The sequence below is a fragment of the Hippocampus bargibanti genome, linkage group LG02 (genome assembly GCF_051943395.1).
Source record: "Hippocampus bargibanti isolate YZ-2025 linkage group LG02, ASM5194339v1, whole genome shotgun sequence".
Lineage (NCBI taxonomy): Eukaryota > Metazoa > Chordata > Actinopteri > Syngnathiformes > Syngnathidae > Hippocampus > Hippocampus bargibanti.
In genome coordinates, this window is record NC_142735.1 from 21,336,057 (window position 1) to 21,348,968 (window position 12,912).

A 12,912-nucleotide genomic window follows, 5' to 3' on the forward strand; every position below is an offset into this window, starting at 1 on the left:
TGTTTTGTCATATTGTCTCTATGCTGTCATATTATTTGTTATTTAGTTTTTTTTTTTTTGTTCTTTTGACTTCAAGATGGCGCCGCGAGAGTGGCTGCCTTTCCAGCAGCTCATGTATTTCGTTTTTCTACTTTCATTCCTTTCATCACTTTGCTGCTGTGAAATGTAAATTTCTCCACTGTGAGACTAATAAAGGCATATCCAATCCAATCCAATCCAATCCAATCCAATCCAATCCAATCCCCAAAGCACGGAACAGTTCGAAGCAAGCAATCCTATTTCGTGCTGAAAAGAACAAATAAATAAAATAGAGTAAGGTTTTATTTGTTTAATTAACCTTTTTAGTCAGATAAGGCAATTGAGTACTTTGAAGAATTGATGAATTGATGAATGAGGAAAATGAGAAGGAACAAAGAGTAGAAGACGTGACTGACTGTTGTGGACCCAGACGTAGCATTCATTAGCAAGGACGAAGTGAAGAGGGCGCTGAAGAGGATGAAGGGGGGAAAGGCACTCGGGCCTGATGATTTACCAATCGAGGTATGGAAGTGTCTTGGAGAGGTGGCGGTGACGTTCCTGACTGGGTTATTCAACAAGATCTTAGATGGTGAACAGATGCCTGAAGAATGGAGACGAAGTGTATTCGTGCCCATTTTTAAGAACAAGGGAGATGTGCAGAGTTGTACGAACTACAGAGGAATAAAGTTGATGAGCCATACAATGAAACTATGGGAAAGAGTAGTTGAAGCTAGACTAAGAGCAGAAGTGAACATTTGTGAGCAGCAGTATGGCTTCATGCCAAAAAAAGAGTACGACAGATGCAGTGTTTGCTTTAAGAATGCTGATAGAGAAGTACACAGAAGGTCAGAAGGAATTGCATTGTGTCTTTGTAGATCTGGAGAAAGCGTATGACAGGGTGCCCAGAGAAGAGCTGTGGCATTGCATGAGGAAGTCTGGAGTGACGGAAAAGTATGTCAGAGCGGTGCAAGACATGTATCATGACTGTAAGACAGCTGTGAGGTGTGCTGTCGTTATGACTGAGGAATTCAAGGTGGAGGTGGGACTTCACCAGGGGTCAGCTCTGAGCTCCTTCTTGTTTGCTATGGTGATGGACAGGCTGACAGACGATGTTAGACAAGAATCTCCATGGACCATGATGTTTACAGATGACATTGTGATCTGTAGCGAGAACGGGGAACAGGTGGCGGAGAAACTAGAGATGTGGAGATATGCCCTGGAAAGGAGAGGAATGATGAATCAGAATCAGAATCATCTTTATTGCCAAGTATGTAGAACACACAAGGAATTTGGTTCCGGTAGAACACGCTGCACTAGTATCGTCGTAAAAAAAAAATGCTAAGTGGCACTATACAGTTCCATTTTGGCTACTGTTGAAAGAGTTCAAAGAGTTAATGGCTTGGGGGAAGAAGCTGTTGTCTGCTGGATTTGGTGCGCATGGATGGAAGATCAGTCGCAGCAAGACGGAACATATGTGTGTGAATGAGAGGGATCCAAGTGCAAGAGTGATGCTACAGGGAGAAGAAATAAAGAAGGTGGGGGATTTTAAATACTTGGGGTCAACTGTCCAGAGCAATGGAGAGTGTAGAAAAGAGGTGAAGAAGCATGTCCAGGCAGGCTGGATCGGCTGGAGAAAAATGTCAGGTGTGATGTGTGATAGAAGGTTTTCAGCTAGGATGAAAGGTAAAGTGTATAAAACAGTGGTGAGACCAGCCATGATGTTTGGACTGGAGACAGGGCCACTGAAGAAAAGACAGGAAGCAGAGTTCCTCCACAACCATTGCGGGCTACCGAAAAAAAACCCATCGAAGAGCATTTACTCGACGGCCCTCGAGGTGAGCTCTGCGCATTGTGAGTCGCCCGTGACAAAGTGTAACATGAAGATGAACACCTGTACTCATTTGGCCACAAACTGTATTTGCAAAGGGGAATTTACCAACGTCTTTGAACGCAACACCCAATATCGATATCAACGTGTTTGTGTGTGTGTGCGCCTGAGAGAAAGAGAGGGAGATACTCCTCTGGATCCTCACGTCCCTTCTTCCCTTTAGGCGGGACTGACGTGGACTGTCAGGAGCCCCCAATCCACAAGGAAGAATTCTAAACCGGTTTACGACCCCCGTTGGAAAAGATAACTCAGTGCGTGAGTAGGATGACGCGTTTGTTTTGTGTTTCTGTGTGCCGCTTAGCTCGGGGCGTCCGTGAAAGCAAATGGCAGCTCAGTGTCGGCCTGTCATCTGTTCCATATGTCCCCGACATTCATGTTGGATTCATGTGTTGTCGCATCCGGACGTTTTTTTTTTTGGGTGGGCTTTGCGTGCTCTCGTGTGTGCTGATGTTTTCTGGAAACGGAATCCCCTGTGTGCGCGTGCGTAGTAGCGCGTACAAAAACAAAGGCAGTCTCTGTACTTATAAAGGCAGATGCCGAACCACTTGTGATGGCAAAGAGCTCATCGGGCGCCCTAGCTGTTTTCCCAGGCATTTATGGCCTACTGATAAGGTGACACCATTCTTCTCCTCCCCGTCATTATTATCATCATCATCCTCATCGATGCGAGAATGAGGAAATGAATTGAAGGCTGGTTCGTCAGGATCAAATATGTTCAAAACGGCTGATCCCACGACTGTCTTTCTGAGTATCATCACACCTAACCTCCCTCATCATTGGTGCCAGCGCCATATTTCGGAATAAAAAAATGCACCAGAAAAAAAAAATTCAACAAAGAAAAACAGCAGTACTGCATGAAAATAGCCTCATAACATTTAAGTAATTTGTGTATCATGATTTAATGCTGCATTCTAATTCAATGTGCTTCGTCAGGAGGTAGTACTGTATAACATACACACACACAATAGGCTCCTTTTATTATTAACTCATTCACTGCCAGACGTGCAAAAATGTGTCCACTCCAGTGCCAGGGTTTTTGTCATTTTTACTCAAATTGCAGAACCCACAGAATATTGAGTTTTAGGACTACATAAACGTTTAATACAGGGTACAAGAAATTTTAGACTGTTCTTTCATCAGAAAAAAAAGAGTTAATTCCTAAATTATGGGTCTGGAGTTATACGAGTTTGAAATGAGGGCAGCTGTCCAAAATACAATGCAATACATACATACAGTATTGGTTCATATAGCGCTTTCACAGCCGAAACTGGAACAAAGCGCAAAGGTTGAAAAAGGGAAATGCTGCCCCTTGTGGAAAAGGAAAACAAAACATTGCCAGAGACATGGTCAGCGCTTTATCGGCACTCAAACAAGAAAAAACAAAACCCGAACAAATTCGGGAATGGCGCTCTGTCATATTTTAAATTCCCGAATAAATTCATGAATGGCAGAGAATGAGTTAAGCCTACTCAGTTTGTTGTATTCCAGTAAAGTCTCGTTATATCGATATTGGATATATCGATAGTCCCGGTTATATCGATACTATTTCTATGCACGCACGGAGAAAATTACATGCAAACAGGGTCGGATATATCGATAGTCCCGGTTATATCGATATTTTTTCGGACTCCCTTGAATATCGATATAACGAGACTTTACTGTATTTGTCATTGTGTCTATATCACCCGTCACGTGAGGTTTCCTTCGTGCTGAAATAACTGCAGGAAAGCCTTTTTTTAAGTCAACATAGTTTGCATATGATTCTTTTTTTGAGCGTTTGTGTAAACTTGCATCGGGAGTGGCCTGAAATAGCTGCAAGCCTCATTTTGAATGAATTTATGCAGCTTGTTGTCAAGTGAATTGAATTGAGTTCACTGTCACCGCCATGCGTTTGTCATGTCGAGTTTGCGTTCGCAAGCCCAAGCAAAAAATGTAATAAAAAAAAAAGTGAATCAAACCTTTGAAGATGGAGGACACTGATTCACTGTGGGGACTCCTTGAAGGTAAAGCAGAAAGGAAAAGAAGAAGAAGGGGACTATCCTGGCACTACCAAGGGTGCTTCAGACACAAAAATTGTTGAAGGCATTGTGGCAACAAACCGTTGCATCTTACCTTGATCATGAACCTGAAAGTTCAATACAAGGAATGAGCAGGAGTTGTGACAGATATTGGAGCCAAAATGGAGCCTTGCGCATCCTTTTCCTGTCTCCTCGTGCAGGCCAACCTTTGACCTGAACATGGAAGTGCTTGTTTTCACATAGTTTAAAATCAGCCTGCTTACCTTTTCATTCTGGGAAATGCTGACTCATGTGTAAGGCTGACCAGGAGACACATAGAAGGCAAGAAGTAGGTTAAGATCAATGACATCATAGATTAATATGCAAGAGCATGCATTGAACTCTACGAGTGCCTCGAACTGTCCACATGTCCTTTGTCCTCACAATTCAGTGCATTTTCTACGATTGGTCCCACTCGTCCAATCTCAAGATGTTGTTGTTGTAGTCTGTGGATGCCGCTGTCTAGCGGCACTCAAATGAAGCAACAGTCCAGTACTTAAAAGTTGGAGTGTTACAGAGAAGTGAGAAATTGTGTGGGAGGTGCATAGCACTCTTCATCTTACATAATATGGAACGGACACGCACGCACGCACACACGCTTGATGCTATTAAACGCAAACGCGTTTTGTAATTCCATTCAAGGTCAGGACAAGAAATAGATTCAAATGATGTCATATCGGTTGATCACAAGGCCGTAGAGTCGATTTCCATGACCGTTCTTTATATTTGGGGTAGCTTGGATGAAAGAGCGTCAACGATGGTTTCCCTTTCCTTTGTCTTCTCGATTTTGTCCTCCAACCCCCCCCACCCCGAGACGCAACTGTAGCTTGATTAGAAAAAGCGTGGCAATCCATCACCCTGCCTGCCACGCTGTTGCCGTCATAAGCATGCTCACACGAAGAAAGCCCAACCGCCATCCTCCTGCTTCTCCCTCTCCATTATTTTTTTTTGGGGGGGGACGAGCATCACCTCTCGGCGCCCTTCATCCTCACTCCTCCCTTTCTCCCACGAGCAGATGGCATTTGTGAAACCATTGTGGAAATAGCAGCATGTCAAGCTCCATGATGTGTTCTTGTCCAGGCTCCTCCTTTGGCCCCCGCCATTCAATATCCAGGCAAGGCTAATGAAATGGCCTCCGGTTGCCTGACATCCGTCATCCGATGGTGAAGATCTTCTTCGCTCTTCGTTATATAATCAAACCCAATGAGAGGGTCACCTCGTAGCTGCGTTTCAAGTTTTGTCACTGTTCATGGTCAGGATATCACATGCTGTTGCTTTACTGCGGAATGCAGAGCATGATGACTGTCTAATCTGCTGACGGTTAGGATCAAGCATCTGTCGTATGTATCTGGCTGTGTCATGCTTTTGAGTGGGGGAAGGAGGTAATAATAATAATAATAATAACAATAAAAACAACAACAACAACAATAGTAAAAATAATAATAATAATAATAATAATAATAACAACGATACATTTCATTTATAAACACCTTTCAAAACTCTCAAGGTCACTTTACAGTCCCGGAATAACTCAAATTGATAGAAAGCTAGCTAATAATAATAACAATAATAATAATAATACATTACATTTTAAGCACCTTTCAAAACTCTCAAGGACACTTTACAGTCACAGACAAGCATAGGTACTGTAATAAATAAAATACAATCACAAATAGAATGCAATACACGAAATACAATTATAAATAGAAACAAGAGAGAGAGCAACACAGAAAAATGCAATTTTAAATAGGTGGGTTTTGAGATGGGACTTGAAGGTGGGAAGAGAATCAATGTTACGAATGTTGGGAGGAAGTGAGTTCCAGAGTTTGGGGGTAGAGCAGCTGAAGGCGAGATAGCCAGCTAGCTATCTAGCTAGCTAGCTAATTGACAGCCAATAGATAGGAGGGTGGGCTGTAACATTCACAATGTGTTTGATCGAGTCGAGCTACACGGGAGATGAGCCGCTAATGTACTTTTGGAACCAACTGTCTACCTCTCCTCCCCAGCATCAGTCCCCAGTAGTGGCCAGTGGGCATGGTTTTGGAGGGTAGCTCCGAGGCGCTGTGTCCCCCCCCATCTCTGGAGCTGCGCCCACCCTACAAGAGCCAGCCCTTGCCTCCCTTGGGCTCCAGCTCTCGGCTTCCGGACGGAGTCTTTCCCGATGACAGGGAGCCTATCACGTACGGCGAGCTCATCGTCTTAGGGTGAGGCATCTTGACTTTTTTTGGGGGATCTTGGAGGCCCCAGCAAGTGCCTCCGTGATTACATTAGTGACGTTTGTCACTGATTAGGTTACACCGTGCTGATGAGGTTAGCTTGTTCAGAGCCCTGTTGAATTGAATGTCATCCAAATAGGCGAGACAAAGACAAGGATTTCGGCTTTGTACAATCCATATTGATTCATATAGCGTTTAACAACAGCTGAAGCTGTAACAAAGCAGATTAAAATGGACAACTATCAAATACAGGAAATAAAGCAGTCACAAAGATAGTAGAAAGCACCAGGGAGTAAAACTAAGATAAATTCGGAATCATGCTGAGCCAAATGCCAAGTGAGTTTTGAGGTGGGTTTGAAAGATGGGCAGTGAGGGGGCGAGCAGAATGTTCAGTAGCAGGTCATTCCAGAGGGTGGCATCAGCAACGGAAAAGCCTCAATCCCCTCTGAGCCTCCGTTTAGTTTTTGCCACATCTAATAATGTCTGGTCAGCAGACCTGAGGCTTCGGGAAAGTGCGTAAGGGTAAATGAGCAAGGAAAGGTAAGGACGAGCGAAGACATTTAAATATTTGAAGACAAATAATGAGATCTTGAAAATGTATAGTGAGCCAGTGAAGGGATGCCAGAGTAGGAGTGATCTGCTCCCTCTTACGAGTACCAGTCAAGAGGAGAGCAGCAGCATTGTGGACCAGCTGGAGGTGCTTCATGGAGGATTGGTTGACTCCAAAATAAAGCCCATTATAGTAACCGAGCCGAGACGTGACAAAGGCATGAATTTAACGACAGAAATGTATATACAACTTGCATTGCCGCATATAGATTGAACAATAGGGGCCCCAGCATTGACCCCTGGAGAAGCTATTGGTTTGAATCAACACAACCGAGATCCATTTTGACGCAACTACGCGCGGAAGCGTGAAAGATTTGTTTGACAGTGACATTTCTGAAGACGAAAAAACTAGGATGTATTTTGAGACCTGATGGTGCTGGTGCCATCCTTTTTATTTTTAGGCACAATGGCTCGCTGGCTTGTGGGGATAAGGGTCGCAGGAGAAGTCGCCTGGCCCTGTATAAGAGACCAAAAGCCAACGGGGTCAAACCTGACGTCATCCACAACATCTCAACACCTCTTGTGTCCAAGGTAACAAACAAAATATGTTGACAGTATGAGCGTGTGATTCCAAAGAATTTCATTTTCACGAAGTGTTGGGATTTAGGCTCACTAAATCTTGGGGAACACGGATCCTAGACAAAACCGTCTTGCTGTTGTTTTCCTTGGCAGGCACTCAGCAACAAAAGCCAACACAGTATCTCATACACACTCTCTCGCAGCCACTCAGTCATCGTGGAGTACACGCATGACACAAACACGGACATGTTTCAGGTGAGTGGAACACAATAAAAGCATCGTGGGCGTGATTGATATGTTGCATTTGTGTTCTCCCCCCTAGATCGGTCGCTCCACGGAGAGCATGATCGACTTTGTGGTAACGGACACATCCGGCGGAGGCGGGGGATGCGCCAGCGGGGACGGAGGCGGAGGTCAGTCGGCGCAGAGCACCATCTCCCGTTACGCCTGCCGCATCATGTGCGAGCGCAATGCCCCTTACACGGCCCGCATATACGCTGCCGGCTTTGACTCCTCGAAAAACATCTTCCTGGGGGTGAGTGAGGCTTTCTTAACTCCAGTGATTGCGACATCTTCATCATGCTTGACAAACTTTGTGGTAAAGCTGACTCACCTGTACCTAATCAAGTGTCTACTTGCAAATGCAGAAAACGACAGCCCGCAAAAATCCTGGACTGATGCGTTTTTTTTCCACATACAGCCAATGTTCCACTTTGCTCGCATTTGCGATTCAAGTGCTGTATGACATCTCATTTCACAATTGGTAGCTAGAATTAACAAAGCAGGCTTAAAAAAGTTGCTAGAATGTAACAAACAGTGCAAAAAGCCATCAACGGGGTAATGAATAACATCTGTGGCATTGTTGGCATAACCTAATAACCATGCGGTGTGATATTTGCACAAAAGTCTCTTTTGCATAAAACACCATTAAAGGTTGGCACAAAACCGCTGAACCATAAACCAATATTAACTAATTCACTGCCATACGATGTGCAAATATGTGTCCACTCCAGTGCCAGGGTTTTTGTCATTTTCACTCAAATGGCAGGACCCACAGAATATTGAGCTTTAGGACTGCATAAACATTCAATGCAGCGTTGGAAACTTTAGACTCTCTTCTTTCATCAGAAAAATAGAGTTAATTCCTAAGTTATATGGGTCTGGGGTTGTCTGAGCTTGAAATGGTTGTACAAAAAAACAATAGCATCCATACACATTGATTTATATAGCACTTTAACAACAGCTGGAGCTGTAACAAAGCGCTAACTTGGACAAAAGGCAAATGCTGCCCCCTCGTGGAAGGGAAAAATATTGCCAAAAGGTCTGACCAGCGCTTTATTGACACCCCTGCAAGAAAAACCAAAACCAGAACAAATTTGGGAATGGTGCTCCACGTCACACTTTTCAACTTCTGAATACATTCGGGAATGGGAGCGAATGAGTTCATTGCAAGAACTCATTTTGTGCAATTTTTTTACCCCCACAAAAACAAACTCACTCAAAATGTTCATATTATTTCAGCACAATTTTTGTCATGCATATCATTTCAAATCTGTATTGTCTGGAATATAAGGCGCGCCTTCAATGAATGACATTTAAAAACCTTTTCCATGCATAAGGTGCACCGCATTATAAGGGGCACCTTCAATGAATGACATATTTTAAAACGTTTTCCATACATAAAGCGCATGGTCAGCTTTTGAAAAAAATATTTTTTTAGGTGCACCTTTAGTGCAGAAAATACAGTATATATATTCGGCCTACTCGTGTAGTTTTGAGCACTATAAAACCCAATGTAAATGCAAACGAGTTTTGTCTGCCATCTTGTGGTGACTGGTGATATTACACCCCTCACGCACACTTGCCGATTTGCAAATTCATTGGTTTCTTTCTCGAAATAATTCTTTTTCATGGAATGTAATTTTATCATCCCCAATTTTTTCAGATGGGAGCGGGGGGGGGGGGGGGGGGGGGGGCACTAAGAATGGATTAAAGGCCTTTCCATTCATTTCATTTGGGAATTGGTGATTTGAATGTTTTGAGTTGTGAGCAAGATCACGGAACGGATTAATTTCATATCTCAAGCCGTCACTGTCGGTTTGTATGAGGGATGGCAGATGCGGTAGATTTGGGGATAGCTGCGGCATGAAGGTTACATCAGGGTGGGTGGAGGGCTGGTGGAATCTCATCCGTTTGTTGAAAAGGTGACACGTGAGAGCGGCGCAGATCTAATAATAGCTTTCTCAAGTCAGCATGACTTCAGCCCATGCAACATTCATCAGAAGCCCGTCGCACACACACGCAGACGAGCCATGCTTCATAATTCTTCGCTAACAATGACATCACTTTGGGCCATTCCGCTGCAGCTACACTGCAAAATACTTTGCATTGCTCATTTTGTCTTCATCATATTTTTTCTCTGGAATTAGTTTTTTCTTAGGCGTGGGTGAACCTCTCGGCATGAGTCACTACAGTACAGGGCTAAATATAGCGACACCCACCTGACATCCACCTCCACCATCCTCCCTCTGGGCCAACCCATGTTTTCTCCTCACCTTGACGTCCATCTTTTCCTGCTCCCGCTTCTCTTCTACACAGGAGCGCGCCGCCAAGTGGAGGACATCGGACGGCCTGATGGACGGCCTGACCACCAACGGCGTGTTGGTCATGCACCCAGCCGGCGACTTTGTGTCCGAGCCGGCTCCGGGCGTCTGGAGGGAAATTTCCGTCTGCGGCAACGTTTTCGCCCTGAGGGAGACGCGATCGGCACAGCAGAGGGGAAAGTTGGTAAGGATTGATAGCAAAAAACGTCAAATGTCTGCGGGACATCCCATCGCACAGCATCTGACAATGGCGGGGATTCATTTTTTCCCGATTTTTAAGCCTCATTTTATATACAGGCGCTCCCCAACTTACGAACCAGATACGTTCCGAACAGTCGTTCGTAAGGTGAATTCGTTCATAAGTTGCTTCAGTGCTATATTTTGTATGGAATGTATGTTTAAAGGACAACCGACGTCACTTTTTTGTTTTTTAACTAACACCAGGAAACCGTTTTATAGCATCTAAAATACCCAAAACACGCAGTATGATATTTTTGGTCAAATGAAAAACACCAATAAAAATGACTTAACGTGTCCAAAAATGACTTCAATATGAAACCGGAAATGGCCAGTTTCAGAAGGTCCCGCCCGCATCTTCGTGGCGTCACGGCAAGACATCTTGCCTTGCTCGAGAATCAAAACAATCGCTTCAGATTCGGAGAAGATGCTTTCTTGTTACTCATCCAGTTATGAATATGATTCAAATAGTTCTGAAAAGGAAAGCATACATGTTTGCAATTGATTAAAGGAGTCCCCCCATAGCAATTCGACCCGTCAATGACAGCAATGTAGCACCCAGAAAATGCAAAAGATGGCCCCCAAGCTCTGTTGGAAATGGGCTGATTTGTCTGCTGGGAATTTGAGTCAACTAGTATCAAATAGCAACACACAACGATTCACCATCGCGTTATTTATGTGTTGTCCTCCTAATTTGGCCATCAACACGGATCAACACGAAGTTTTCAGACCAAACAAAGTACCGCAAAATGCATTGAGTGTCGCTTTCTCGGTCAGGGGCGTTCCAGACGTGACGTCACGTGGGGATCGTCATCAACTCAAAAACAAGACTTCCTGAATATTCAGCGCGAGTCCTAAAACGTAAAATATAGCTATATGCGGGGGTATCTTATTAAAAAACGCTCAGTAGAAGTCATTTGAAGTGATTTTACAAATTATGGACACACCTTGTCCGGAGACGTCGGTTGTCCTTTAAGGTTTGTATAACAATGCTTAAGGCTTGTAAAAGTAACCTGTATTGGTTTGTACAGAAAATAAACATTTAATAAAATATATGCTCTATAAAGATACGTACATGTACAACTGGAAAGAATACTACATATGTTACTACAAAATTTTTCTATGACCCGTTATTCATAATGCGAATGTTTGTAAGGGCATGTCTGTACTTGTCATGAACAACACTATGGTATGAAAAAATTGCATGAAATTAATTTCCTTGATGGGGGATTTGATGTGGGTCATAAGTCCACGTCAATACCACTCACAACACAGAATTGTACTTCAAACATGCCCATTTTGTCAAAAACTAGCACCGACCAACAAGCTATGGATGAAATAGACCACAGGTGCCAAAGTCAAGGCCCGGGGGCCAAATCTGGCCCGCCGCATCATTGTATTCGGCCCGCGAAAGCAAACCAAGCATGTCAAGTGCCATGATGCTTGATCAAGTTTGAACCACAATTACAAATTGTCCCATGTAAACCACAATAACAGTCATTAATTTGGACTTTAGATTGAAAAACTAGTTATTCTGTATGTAATATGTGGAGGGGATGAAACATTGTCACAGCTTCCCCAAATTCATAATGGCCCTCGAGAGGAAACGTTAACGAGCGGTCCAATGTAGCCCGTGGTAAAAAAATTGACACCATTAAAATAGACAAACTCATGTTCTTGCCTTTCTCTGGGTGCAGGTGGACAATGAGTCCAACACCCTCCAGGATGGCTCCCTAATTGACCTATGCGGTGCCACGTTGCTCTGGCGGACTCCCGGCGCCCTGCGCCGCACGCCCACCCTCAAGCAGCTGGAGTCCCTGCGCCAGGAGCTGAACGCCGCCCGCCCCCAATGCCCCGTGGGCTTCAACACGCTAGCTTTCCCCAGCCTGGCCCAGCGCGAGATCGTGGACAAGAAGCAACCTTGGGTGTACGTCAACTGCGGCCACGTGCACGGCTACCACAACTGGGGTTACCGCAAAGAGAAGAGCCCCGCCGGGCCGGCAGGCACGGCGCCGCCCGCCACCGGCGAGAGGGAGTGCCCCATGTGCAGGCGGGTGGGGCCCTATGTGCCGCTGTGGCTGGGCTGCGAGGGGGGCTTGTATCTGGACGCCGGAGCGCCCACTCACGCCTTCTGCCCCTGCGGTCACGTTTGCTCCCAAAAGACGGCGGCGGGATGGAGTCAGATCCCGCTGCCGCACGGGACGCACGCCTTCCACGCCGCGTGCCCCTTCTGCGGGACCTGGTTGACAGGCGAGCGGGGCCACATCAAACTGATCTTCCAGGGCCCCGTCGATTGAAGACCACACGCTCGGGGCCTTGGCACCGCTTTGCTCCCTTACCACGCTTCTAACCCAAATCACCTTTCCTCATGAAAAAAATATACAAATAAAAGAAAAGACAATGAATCCGTTACAGGCCCCCAAAACACAACAATTCCTTTTTAACATGCGGCAGCAGAAGTACTGGCAGAGACGTCACGTGGTACATCATATGTTTATGCAGAATTTGTAAATAAATTGTGGTGACATGAGCGTGAGGCTGATTCGTGTGTCACCAATGTCACCAAATGACAACGTCAGGCATTGCGAGCTAGGTGCTGATTTTGTAATATGTCTCCAAGCTCCATCATGCTAAAAATAATTCAAGGTCACCAACAACCATCAGAACGAGAGAGACAGAAAAAAACACACAACAGGTGAAAAATATGTGTATTATTTTGCAAACTTATCTTAAAAATGTATTTATAATGAGTTCGGTGTGGTAGA

The 12,912-nt window shown here is 44.7% G+C and overlaps 1 protein-coding gene across 3 annotated transcripts; it reads left to right on the plus strand.

Annotated features, from left to right (window-relative positions):
• The first annotated feature begins 1,942 nt into the window (after window positions 1-1,942).
• Window positions 1,943-12,906, plus strand: peli3 (pellino E3 ubiquitin protein ligase family member 3). Of its 3 annotated transcripts, none has more exons than XM_088990024.1 (7): window positions 1,943-2,161; window positions 5,970-6,167; window positions 7,190-7,319; window positions 7,461-7,562; window positions 7,630-7,842; window positions 9,906-10,094; window positions 11,845-12,906. In XM_088990024.1, exons 2-7 carry the CDS (start codon window positions 5,998-6,000, stop codon window positions 12,442-12,444), a joined length of 1,404 nt encoding a protein of 467 aa, XP_088846150.1. In that variant the 5' UTR covers window positions 1,943-2,161; window positions 5,970-5,997; the 3' UTR covers window positions 12,445-12,906. The 3 variants fall into 3 exon arrangements, with proteins under 3 accessions (XP_088846150.1, XP_088846149.1, XP_088846151.1); XM_088990023.1 differs by having other exon boundaries at window positions 1,944-2,157; XM_088990025.1 differs by lacking the exon at window positions 1,943-2,161 and having other exon boundaries at window positions 2,191-6,167.
• Window positions 12,907-12,912: the final 6 nt, after the last annotated feature.